Source organism: Crocodylus porosus, unplaced genomic scaffold, assembly GCF_001723895.1.
Source record: "Crocodylus porosus isolate Cpor-Errol unplaced genomic scaffold, CroPor_comp1, whole genome shotgun sequence".
Lineage (NCBI taxonomy): Eukaryota > Metazoa > Chordata > Crocodylia > Crocodylidae > Crocodylus > Crocodylus porosus.
In genome coordinates, this window is record NW_017728906.1 from 35,869,064 (window position 1) to 35,881,776 (window position 12,713).

Genomic DNA, 12,713 nt, shown 5'->3' on the forward strand with positions numbered 1-12,713 from the left:
TAGATATCAGGAGGCGCTACTTCATGGTCAGGGTGGCTAGAGTCTGGAACCAACTTCCAAGAGAAGTGGTGCAGGCTCCTACCCTGAGGGTTTTTAAGAGGAGGTTAGATGAAGATGAACACCTTGCTGGGGTCATTTGACCCCAGTACTCTTTCCTGCCGTGGCGGGGGTCGGACTAGATGATCTACTCAGGTCCCTTCCGACCCTAGAAACTATAAAACAGCTTTAGTGTCCGCATTGTTTGAAGCAGGGATTTGAATTTGGCTGGGGTATGGCCTGTGTGTCAGGGATATGCATTATTGTCCTTATTCAAATCTATCTCAGTTTTGGAAAGTACATATCTATGAGAGGTACACTGCTTATTGGACCAGTAGCGATAAAAGGGAAATATACATTATTGGCTATCAGCTTTTTTTGGCCATTATAGCTGGTAATGTTCCGTGATAAATTTAAGTAAAGCTTTCTGGCTAAGGACCCTGGATGCCTGGGTTCCCTCTTGCCTTTTTTGTTTGTTTTTGGCATTCTCCAGCAGCCTTCTGCATCACATGTAACAGGTCGATTATCAGATTGGTATTGGCCAATATGGCTCGTTAATAATCGGCTATCAATATCACCCAAGAAAATCTGTATCGGTGCACCCCCAAAATCTGTATTTTTATAAAGTAGATCTATAACAACATATATAATAATGTAAATAGCATATGGCTTTATACTTCATAATACTCTGGGTAATTTGAGACTCCTGGCATCCTGGTGTGGGGGCACTGGAGACTTTTGACTGTGTAGAGTTTTTTTGTTGGCCACAAACCTGATCCCATCTGTTACATTCTCTAACCTTTACCTTTCTTGGTCCTGTGCCTGATGCTTCTCACAGCATATTCCTTGCCTCCCAAGTCTTTCATCCCAGTCTCCTTGTCCAGACAGTTCTAGTCCCCCCTCCAGTCTCGCTGTCTGAGTTTGACTCTTGTTGCGTAATTTTCTTTCAATCCCATTCTTTCCGGGACCTTCTCCTTGCTTTATTATTTTTGTCAGGCCGACTTAGTTCTCCCCTTTTCATTGTAATGCCTTGTCAGTTCTGCTTGCTGCCTTCTCTTTCCCTCTCCGGTCATTTCCTAGGCGCACACTCCTATGTCCAGCCAGATGTAATCTCCTTTCCCCTAGCTCAGTTTCTGTTTTGTCACTTTTCTAATGTGTTGTAAGGCTCTGAAGCTACAGCTTCACAGAACTATTTGTATCTTGAGCCTTCAAAATAAGGTGTTTGCACTGGTCTCATCAGGACAGCAGCTATAATAATTTTCATCCATTTAACACCTCTACTTCCAGGAATTTTAAAACCTTTATGAAATTATTGGGAGGAGAGGGCACTGGATCTGTCCATATGCCACTAAATATGTGAAACAAGGAGTTAGTCTCTGAATTTTCAAAGTGTTTTGTGGTTTTTTTTCTGTGGGGATGAGTGGGGTAGTTATGTAGAATGTCTGTATATATAGTGTTTCTTACAGACCTCTAAATTTGATACCAAAGAGAAATTTGAAAGTGTGCTTGGAAGCTCAGCATTTATAAAATGTAATAATGCCTGTACCATAGATGAAGTGGAGGGGGGCCCTGGAGGAGCACATGTTCCTCACAGGTTTCTGTGCTAATGATGGGGTGTGGGGCTGCAGCCTAGCCAGAGCCAAGATCTGCCAGCATCAGGGGGTGCTGGTGGTGTGATTTCTTCAACAACAGTCAGGTGCAGAACTGCAGTCCAGCTGGAGCTGGGGCCTGGCAGCAGTGGGGGGTGGCACCGCAGAGTTGTACCCCACCACTGTCACTAGTTACTTATGCATTGTCTGTGGTCTGTACGAAACACAACACAGTATCACATCTTAATTATTACGTTCGATTTTTCTTTCAGAAGACTCCTGCCATTAAACCAGCACCAACACCAAAAAATCAGGTCACTTTGACAAAAGAGTATCCTGTCTCATCTGGGTCTCAACACAGAAAAAAAGAAGCAGATAGTGTCTATGGAGAATGGGTTCCAGTTGAGAAAGGCAAAGAAGAAAGCAAGGATGATGTTTTCCCAAAACTACCCCCTGGACAGGTAGGAAAGGAAAATAGCTTTTTATTTTACATTTAAGAAAGCTTTCAGAGGCCTAATCTGGGATCTAGGTGTAACGTTTGTAAAGGAATTGTTCATGGTATTTGCTCTTTTAATGACTAAATCAGGTAACGAGTTGCCCTTTTGGAGGTAGTAGGAATGCTCATAAGAGACCATTGTTAGTGAAAGCAGTGTGTTAACCAGCCATTGCAGTTTTTCTTTTGTCCTCCAGACTCCTAGATTTTGCAGGATTTAACTTTTCCCTTAGAAATTAAAACTATCCAGCACAGGGCTGTCCAGCTTCAAAGCGGCCAGGAGCCACATGTCCCACAGGCTGTACAGCACAGGGGCGGTATTAGCAGGGGCCACAGGCACCCCAGTCTTCATGTCCCACTCATGTACTTATGCACACATGTGTGGGTGGGTGGGCAGTCCCTTACCTTGCTGCATTGCTGGTACATTGGGTACTCCCCCATGTGGTGCAGAACCCCACCTTACCTTTAGGTCCCTGCAGGCTCTCCTGTGGCATTGCTGCATGGGCCCTCTGGGCTGCTGGCACCACACTGTGCTATGCCTTGTCATGTTCCTTGGCACCATGGGGTGGGGGCATGCAGCAGAAGCCAGAAGAGGAAAGGGGAGCTCATTCTCTTCCCCCCTGCCCTGCTACTGCTGCAGCCAGAGTAATAGGGCAGTGGTGGCTATGTGGGAGCCCAGGGTCTCTCTGTGTATCCCTTGTGGGCCACACATGTCCTGCTACTTGGACAGCCCTAGTCTATCATTTCCAACTTCACAGATGCATGCTACCAAGTTCATTGTCTTGAATTGGAGAAACTTAAATCTAAAACAGTAGTTTTAACATTTGGTAAACTATTTGTAACAGTTGCATTGACTTAAAATGCAAGTAGTTTTCAGCACTGCATCAACACGTGAATACTTCTGCTCATTTTTTAGTTTAACAGTTATATTTCCCTATGGCTTTGTGAAGGATGACAGAACATGAAGATGAAATTCTTTATTTTTTATTAGTCAAAGAACACATTTTTAGTTTCTGCACTTTTAGTTGAAGCACATTTCATTTCTTATAATAGTAACAAGTACATCAAACATTTCTTCTTCTTTGATGATATCCCTTCATTCCACCTAAAAGAGACTCCAATGTCTTGCAAAACAAAAGCACACATTTGAATTCACATTGATACAGAAGCGTCCTTTGGGCAATTAAGTGCATATTTGTGTTTAAATTATTTGTTTAGATTTGGACAACATGTTGTTAATGGAATTTATGTAATATAACTTTGGAGTGTCTCCATTCATCTCATGCTTTGTTAATACTGAGGTCCAGTGGTGACAGTTTAGATGGTAGTCCACATGAATGTGAGGAATTAGAGGGTCATGTCTAATTTGTGTGGAACATTTTTTTAATTTGCAGAACTGGCTGCATGATAAGCTGCCTAATTTTTCCCTCAGTAACTGTTTTACTGGTGTTCATTTTAATGGAAACATTCAGGTAATGTGCTTATCCAGTTAAGTATTTCAACATCAATATATCCCTGGAAGAGAATATAAAACTGCACTAAGGGTGTTTAACCTCTGGTTTCAGGATCATTTGGTAGGGGAAATATGGAAAAAGATGGCTTGTTCTGAACTTAGGTTTGCATGTCTGCATTTGTAAAACTGTAAGAGGTGTATGCCTCCTACTCCCCCAACTAGTTAAAAATGCAGTCAGTCCGGTTACAACAGAATCCAGTACCAGCATTGCAAGTGTAACTAGGCATGATCAGCAGTCTTGTAAAGTCAAAATACATCTTCTTGCTGTAGGATTTTGCATCATTGTGGGTGGGGAAGAATGTTGGTATTGAAACTGGAAATATTGTGACAGAGTTCTTCTAGGCTAGGGACAGAAGTTGCACATAAACAGGTTTAAGTGATCAGAAACTGGTTTAAAGCTGTAATAGAACAGAAGCTTAGTGCACATAAATCAGTTTCAAAATGGTTGAAACCGGTTTGAAATAAACCTGGTTGAATGTAGTATCAGATTTAATTGATTCAAGTCTAACTGGTTTATGGAACTTCTGCCCCAGATACCTATCTGATCCAAGTTAAATCATAGTCACCCAGCATCCCAGGATGCTTTGCAGCCCTGGGCCGGACTGTGCTGTCTGCTCTGGAGGGCAGGGTTGGCCCCACCTCTCTGTTCACTAGCTGGAACAGTGAAGGCTGGCCGACAAGGGGGTGGGGCAAGAAACCTGGCTGGGGACTGCAGCCCCTGCTAGACTTTTCCCTACTGGAGCAGAGGGGGTGGGGGCATGGGCAGGCAGGCTCAGGCAGAGGGGACGGAGTGGGTTTTAAACCAGCTGGGGTCTCCCTGGCAGGGGGGCAGCTGGAGACCACTAGAATCTGCCCCCTTCCCACCTCTGGCAGAGACTGTGAGGCAAGCAGTTAATAAGGAAAGAGGGAGGGGGTGTAATTTGCCTCAGCTCCCCCAGGCTGTGGGGGAGGGGGAAGAAGCTGGGGAACCAGGGCTGGGGGGACTGGTCCTCTGCTGCCAGTGAGCACAGGGCCAAACCCTGCAGGACCAGACTGAGAAGGGGGAGGTGTTAGCAAAGACCTGGCACAATTATCGTGTGTATTTTCTGGAGACAGAGCTAAGGGAACAGGAGAAGGTCCCAGACTACTTGGGCTGATGTGACCCAAAGAAAGAGAACTATACGTACATTATAAAGCAGAACCTGTAAAAGGTGGGAGAGTTGAATACCTAAGAAGAGATGAAAGATGCTGAATACATGAGAGTCCTGCTGAAGGTGCTATAGGTGACAAGCATAATTAGTCAATAATTACTGTGCCTGTAAAAACCTAAGTACAGATGAGGCCTGTGGGATCTCCACTCCAGTACCTGCTGATTCCCCAAAAAGGATTTTCTGAATAACCTGGCTGCAAGGAGACAGTGCCCCCAGGATTACGTAAGACTTGCGCAAGGTTTTCTTTTGTCTTTTTGGTTTATTACATTCCATTTTAAGTCAGGCTGAGTTGTGTGTGTTCTCACTGTATTTTACTGGGCTGTATCTTAGTTTACACAAAGATTTTTGGTTGTTCTTTGTGTGCTTGAGGTTGCAAATTCCTGTATTCAATACATACTTGCTTCAGATAAAGGACTTATCTTGTTCCAGCTTTTATGAATCCAGTGCCACTACCTTTTCCCCCCACCCACCCCTGCCTCAGTCTAGCAGGGGTTCCCCCTCCCCTGACTGGGGAGGGAATGGGAGCCTGGCAGGTAGTGTCCCCCTGCCTAGGCAGACCCAGGCTGGGGGTGTGAGCCAGGGAGGGGATTTAAACCGCCACCCTCCAGTGTGCTGGCTCTGGGCTGCACACCCCCTCTGCTTAAGCAGGGACTGGGGCCAAGAGGTGGGATGGGGAGAGCCTTGGTACTTGGTCCCTGCTCTAGTGCTCACTTCTAGCCTGAGCCACTGCAGGCATGTGGCTGCATGTACTGAATCAAAAGTGAATGTCTGTTCACTTGCTTCTCAGTTTAATCTCTGCAGTTTAGACTAACTTGCAAAGACTGAATTGATTCATCCTCAGGCTTCTTGACTGTCTGTACTTAGCCCTACAGAAGAAGTATTATTTTATTTGACTAACTTTTCATATTCCAAGCAGAGATTTTTTTTTTTCTTTCTCCTAAGACCTAAAGCTGCCACAAAGTATCTTGATGTAGTATCTGTGACTGTCTCCGAAACGGTGACGGACTATAAGGGGAAAATGTGTCGAAATTCTAACTAAACCAGGTCATCTGCTAATAAGCACCAGTCTGGTAAAGCACTTAAATATAATTGTACCCATAAATATATGAATAGATCCAGTGATTTCAGTGGACTGCTCACATGCCTAAGTGTATTGCTTGACTGGAGCTTTTGGTGAGTAGAATAATTATTTTGATTTGTCTCCTGAATCCTTATCAAAATTAAATATTTATGCATGATGTTAATAGTTTTTTTTTTAAAAGACAGTGTTAGAACAAAAAGAGCATGTTGTCAACAAACATTTTTATATGACAGTTGCATAATAGATTCTTAGTAATATTTGTGTCACTTTATTTGTCACTGCTTTCTGCTTTGTTTATAATCTGCATTTTTCTCAGTTTGGAGAATAAAAATAGGTTAGTTTCGTAGGAGCATAGAAATTGCTTGTGGGTCTTTATAGTCCTGTATCTAGGAACTGACTAAAATCACCATTTTGCAGATTTCATAGGAAACAGGAAATCTGGCATTGCCTGGCAATGTCTGCAAAACCCACAAAAAAAGGGGAAAACTTACTGAAAATAAATAAAATGCTGACTCCCCTGAGGGAGCCAGCAGTCCTTATGGCACTGCAGTTTGGCCATGCATCCCACCAGGGGGCAGTGGGAGCTGCCAGCTCATAAGGGAGCCCAAGATGGCTGCTGTCCCCTGTCCCTTGCTGCTAGAGGGCGGCCTGTTGTATGGCCCTGCACTCTCTACCAATCGGCAGTGGGGGATGGGGCTGCACAAGGGACAGACAGCCAATCATTGGCGAGGAGTGGTGCCACTGGGATCCCTCAACCAATCAGAGGCATGCAGGGGGAAGCCATGATAAGCCCTTGAAAATGACAGCTGGCCCCGCAATCTGCCCACAAAATTGTCCAGTTGCCTCATCAAGTTGGGTAGACCCCTACCCATATTGTCTATCTGACAGTAATTAATATATGATGCTTCATAGGAAGACTGAAGAAACTGTGGAATGCATAACTGTGGAATAACCTAACCATAAAGAAAAAGTTTTCTTTAAAAAGATTTCTTAAATCGAAGTAAAGAATTATTAACCTGTTGTACTGTATATAACAGTAGATATTCTTATTTTTCATGTAAACATCTTGAGTTTGTTCAAAACCTGTTCAGTTTTTTGTCCAGTGGTAGTGTTCTTGTTCTTCTGGGTTAGTTTTGCTTTTGTGTTTGAAAAATAAATTGAAATATTCATTAGCTTTAACTTGATTTCCCCTTAGTTCCACTGAACGTATTCTTGTTCTTGTGTTAAAGGCTAAATAGAAATGGCAAGTTTACCTTCTCTGTCCCACTCACTATTTTGATTATTTCAATCATATCTCTTCTCTAAACCAAGCAGTCCTAGGCTTTTCGGCATTTCTGAAACATCACTTTCTATTCCAGTCAGTTTAACCTGTCTCTGAATCCTTCCAAATTCTTTTTGAGAAAGAATGATAGAAATTTTAAGAAGAATTCTAGGAGCAGTTGAATTACTAAATTATATATTAATTTTATGCTATTTTCATAATTTTGTCCCATGTTTATACCTCCTCAGTTTTTTATATTTTCTATCTATGGTGCTGTTTGGGGCGTTGTTTGGCAAATTGTTTTATTACTTACTCGTTTTTATATTTCATAATTATTAGAAGTTCTCTTGTTTTTATTGTAGGCTGCCTTGAGATTTTCATGGAGTGGGCACCATATCAGTCAAATAACTGTTAGCTTCTACTCATTGAACAGTAGTTTATTTTGAGTTGTCTTCAGTAGAGACTGGCAACCTTTTACTGCAGGCTGCTGCTTGCAACTCAGCTCTCTACCATGGACTGCGATTCCCTTGCCCTCTTTACATCCTCACACAAGAGGTGGTGTGGCGCAGCAACCCTAACAGGATCTGTAGTATAGACTCAGTAGTATAGTTGCTTATAATTTACTTTTGTGCATGTATAATTTAGAAAGCCTGTTTTACCACATTTACTTTGCTAGTTTTCCTTCTCCAGTTCATCTGCAGTTTCTGCTCTGACCTGTATTGGATACAGAAATAGACTGGAGTTATTAGTATTCCAAGCAGGTGTTTTAACTGAGTTCTTCTCAGCCCGCATTGTCTTTCCGCAAGCACAAATTTTTGTCAATCTTACGTGCTAATAATCTTTTGCTTTTGCTTTTTTTTTAAAAATTCCATATTGCTTTAATGATTAAACTGTTGTGAAGTCTGGATTTCACATATGGGAGGATTATATTAAAAAAAAAAAAAGATTTATTTGAAATATGAAAACCAAATGTAGAAATATTTCTTTTCAGTTTTAAAAAAGCTTGTATTTTGCAAAAGTTAAATTAGGCTAAATTTAAGTTGACTATGTCCCTTTAAATTACAAGGTAGTTCTCTTTGGCAGAAGAAAATATTTTGACGTGCCAGGACTTTTCATTTTTCTTAAAGTTCCCACTCCAAACCACAAATTCATATGCATTTTATATCCGTGAAGTTAGTTGTTTTTTTGAGAGGGAACAGTATTGTCTTTCCAAAACTTAAACCCCATTTGACACTTTTTGGGTCTATTAATTCAGCTGTTGCTGTGGTAGTTTTGTACAGGAACATGATCTAAAGAAATTTAATTGTTTTAAGTGATTTAATTTACCAAGGACAGTATTGGATCTTATAACTTTGTATCATGCCCAGGGATCCTGGTTTTCTCTGTTTAAAAATTTCAGATTCTGTGATTAACATCCCCTCCCTCTCTCATCCTCCCACCATCACAAATTCTCTGATTACAAAACCCAAAATCCACAATTAAAATAAAACACCATATATTTACAGGGTGTTTATTAAGGTTTAACATGGACTTCATAATTTTGGCTGGACGTATGATAGAAGCAAACTGTAAATGGTGGTTGAAAGCACCATTCATTAAGTTTTAACACAATGCAGCTCAAATTTCTAGACTTCATCGTAATTGCCATCTTTCATGATGCATCGTTCAGTCCGATTTTCCAACTGGTAGAAAACATTTTCCAGTTGCTGCATAGTGATTTCATGAACTGCGTTTGTGTTCCTTACCCTAAGTTCCTCTAAAGATTGAGGTTTTGATAAGTAAACAACAGTTTTAACATGACCCCATAAAGTAGTCCAGTGGAGACAGGTCAGGCAAATGAGGTGACCCGTTTCAGTGACGGGGTCTGAAATAAAATTGAAAAAAATATGCTTGCACTATGCTAAAAAACTTAATGAATTATGCTCTCTATTGCCATTTATGGTTTGCTTCTATCGTATATATCCAAAGTTATTTAAGTTGTGCAAAGACTTTATAAACACCCTATATATAGGTAATAATTGAACACAGTTTTACTGATATATTTACAATTTTAAGGTAATTTGGAAGCCTGCCAATGCCTCAGTCACTGAAATAAAATTAATTCTAAATTGCTAAAAATGTTGGTATTTCATTTTGAGTTTTTTTACCATGGTAAATCAGAGCTCCCCCTGCGCCCTTCGCTCACCAGGACACAGGTCCAGGACCCTCATTTCCAAGTCACAGCCCCCTGCCCCCCTCCCTTCCCCAGCGCTGCCAGAGGGGGTTCCCAGCTGCTAGGGCTACTGGGACAGGGACTTGGCAGCAGCATCGGGCACAATTCTGCATTGCCACCCTCACTGCTGCCAGGCAGGCAGGGAGTGCTTCATCAGGGCAGCGCAGGGCTTATGGTGGCATTGAGCTTCCCTACCCAGCTCTGCTCTGCCCTGCTGCACTGGGTCTTGCCCACTGGGCTGCCCTCTGGATGACCTTCCCGGAGCCCTGCCTCACTCCCCACCGGGGCCCTGTGGATGCACACTCTGGTCCCAAGCCCCACACATCACCCAGCTGGGCAGCCCTTCCTCCTTCCCTCCTTGTTGGGGGTGTCAGCCGCCCCTGCTTCATGTTAAGTGGTGCCTGGAGTAGGTTAGTCCCATAACACCCTTCTTCCCTTGTGGAAATGAAATTCTTGTGGTTTGCTGTTTTAAAAGACAGTTTTAGTAGTAGTGTTATCTTCTGCATGCCCGTGGGTTTTAGGAATATTTCAGAACAATTTACAATAACTGGATCAGCATGTCTTTTCAAGTACTGTTGCAGCTAGTAGGGAGGAATTCAGAAGCTAGTTTAAGAATTAAGTGATTTGTGACAACTAGGAACACCCTTTTAAAAAGCGAGAAGCAAAATGGTTGAGGAAAGTATAGATGACTAGGACTAAATTTAGGTTGATAAAATGCATGTGACAAGAGTGTAAGAAATTACATAAAATAGAGAAGCGCTTATGTAGGTTAATGGCTTAATTCTACAGAATAGTTGTCTTTTATTCACCTTCGTTCAGGTATATGATGAGATTAAATGGTTTTATACCTGGCCTCCTTTAATGATTCAGTGTTATAAATTTGGAATATCTGCTCTGTTACAATGTACTGTTTCTTATTTTTTTTTAAAATAATGTAAATCTAAAATTGATCCAATCAGAGACTGTCATTTTATGACATTACAGCTTCAGACAATGTTTTTTACCTGATAATACCAAATTATCATTATGATGAATTTTAACTCCACATATTTTCTGTTAATATTAGACGACCTAGGTTAGAAAGGTCTTAACAAGCAGTAACCACCTTAATGTTATTTTATAATCTGTTTTATATTTCAGTTCACTATTTTCAAAAGAAGGCATAAAAACTTTCCAGCATATTTCTTTCATTTTGCAATAAGCACTTCCAAAATAATGCATTCAGGTGGTCTATTAATTTTCAAAAATCTGTTTCTTTTTAGATTGTAGACATCTCTACAGCCATGAATGATCGAACAAAGGCTCAGAAGAGGCTTACACAGAATACGTTTGATTTAGAAGCCATGTGCATGTTAAACCGTGCACAGGAACAGGTGGGTTCTATTCTGTTTTCTGTTTATTAAAATGTTGTGAACTTAGTGGAAAAGAGCAGTTGTTTGGCTTTTTCTGAAACATAGGTCTGCTTTGTGTATAGATGCCAAGAAAAGGACTCTTGGGAGCCTAGCTTTAGACTTTCTGATTTGAAAATGTTGGTTTATATTTCTACTCTGAATATTATTGATGCGTATCCAAAAAGAACCAAACTTTCCAAGTTTAGGGTGTTTTCAGAGCTGGAAGTTAAAAGTAGTCATCTTTTATTTGTAGACAGTTGGTGAAAATGGTAATAAGTGTAGATGTATGAACTGGGCAATGTAGAAATCCTTGAAATACTATAAATAAGGAATTTCATTTTTCTTAAAACAAAACAAGCAAAAAACCTTTGAACTGGTAGAGTCTAATCTTTTTTGCAGTTGTGCCATGAATTAGCTCTGCACCCTCCTCAAGTACTACTGCAATCTACTTCCCTACCCCATTGCCTTGCTTTCTGCTCCTAGACCTGTGCTGCCTGCATGAGCTGCTTTGCTGCTTTGTGCTTCTGACCTGTGCAACCTGCCTAGTTTGCTACTTTGCTTTCTGCTTTCTACCCTATCTGCATCTGTGCTGCCTGTCCTTTCCCCTGTGTGCCGTACGCCACACAAGCTGCCTGTGCCACTTGTGGCACTCATGCTGCAGGCTGGCCACCCATGCTTTAATCAGTGCAACAAACCGAAACACTTTATGATTTGGGGTATCCAGTGCTTACTGGGCCTTTATCTCAGGTTTTTTGGTTTCATGCATCTGATTTAAAGTATTGACCAGAAGTAGTTCTAGTCCTGAAAATGGATAAAATTATGTGCAAGTTTGTTTTTTATCTATTTTGTTCATCTGCTTTTGAGAAGAACAGTGGCCAGTTTTATATAAACAGCTTTTGAAATAAATCTTTCCAGGGTTGATGCAAGTGGTTGTGTGGTAGAGTGATAAAAACTGAGAAGATAATTTTATAGTATAAATAAAAAAAAAAATTAAAGAAGCGTATGGTAACTTCTTTTTAAGAGAGATCCCATTTCATGGGGCATATTCCAGGAAATTTTAAGTTTAGAACAAAAATGTGCAGGTATTTATTTTGTTTTCATATTGGTTTGTTTTGCAGATTGATGCCTGGGCTCAGTCAAACTCTCTGCCGGGCCAGTTCACGGGAAGTACTGGAGCACAGGTTTTGTCCTCAGATGCATTGTCCAACAGTGGTCCCCAAGCCTGGATTAGAAAGGTAGAAGTTATGCAGACAGATACGTTCAAATATCACATGTTAAACACCACTGAGGTTACCAGAAGATATGAAAAATGGCACACTAAATATGCTAATATTTGCCACATGTATTTCAGTAGCGTATATGGTAGATTGAACTGAATTAATCTACTGTGTGTGTGTTCAGCCTACATACTCATTGTTATGCTTATCTTGCTGTGCATTTTAAAGTGTTGGTCTTGATGCTTCAATTGGATGCTTGACTCATTTCTGATAGGTACACTGTAGGGATTGAAAAAAGATGTGTAACCTGATATGGAGAAGACTGAACCTGTTACTGTTACCTTGTGCTGAAGTAATGTTCAGAAAATTTAGTGCGATTGCAAAGGAAAAATCTATAACTAAACTACTCTGTTTAGGGACACATCAGTCAGGGCCTGATCCTGATGTCATTGAACTCAACTATATTTTGACACTAACTTCAATGGAAACGGGATCAGACCTGCTGCTGCCCAAGATGAACTTCGGTTTGGATTGGTTCCATCTAACTACTTTCTCCCTTCTGTTTGCATTACATAATGCCGTTTCTGGCAGCCAAATATTTAAAATAGAGGTTGCAGTTGGATAAATAAGTGTAATATCATCAAGCACTTGCATACAGTTGCTGAAGAGTAATACTGGCATATTTTCAGGGTGAAATATATCATACATTGTTCTGTTTTTTGTAAGTTTC

At 41.0% G+C, this 12,713-nt stretch overlaps 1 protein-coding gene across 6 annotated transcripts in view; it reads left to right on the top strand.

Moving 5' to 3' along the window:
- The window catches only part of SON (SON DNA binding protein), a 65,993-nt gene that overhangs the window by 35,170 nt on the left and 18,110 nt on the right, over positions 1 to 12,713 (top strand). For 5 of the 6 annotated variants that reach the window (XM_019528848.1, XM_019528844.1, XM_019528846.1 and 2 more), the window contains 3 exons: positions 1,898 to 2,086; positions 10,638 to 10,748; positions 11,885 to 12,001. In XM_019528848.1, the coding sequence (XP_019384393.1) occupies positions 1,898 to 2,086; positions 10,638 to 10,748; positions 11,885 to 12,001 (417 nt within the window). The remainder of the gene's footprint in view (positions 1 to 1,897; positions 2,087 to 10,637; positions 10,749 to 11,884; positions 12,002 to 12,713) is intronic. The other variant, XM_019528845.1, reaches the window with a different exon arrangement.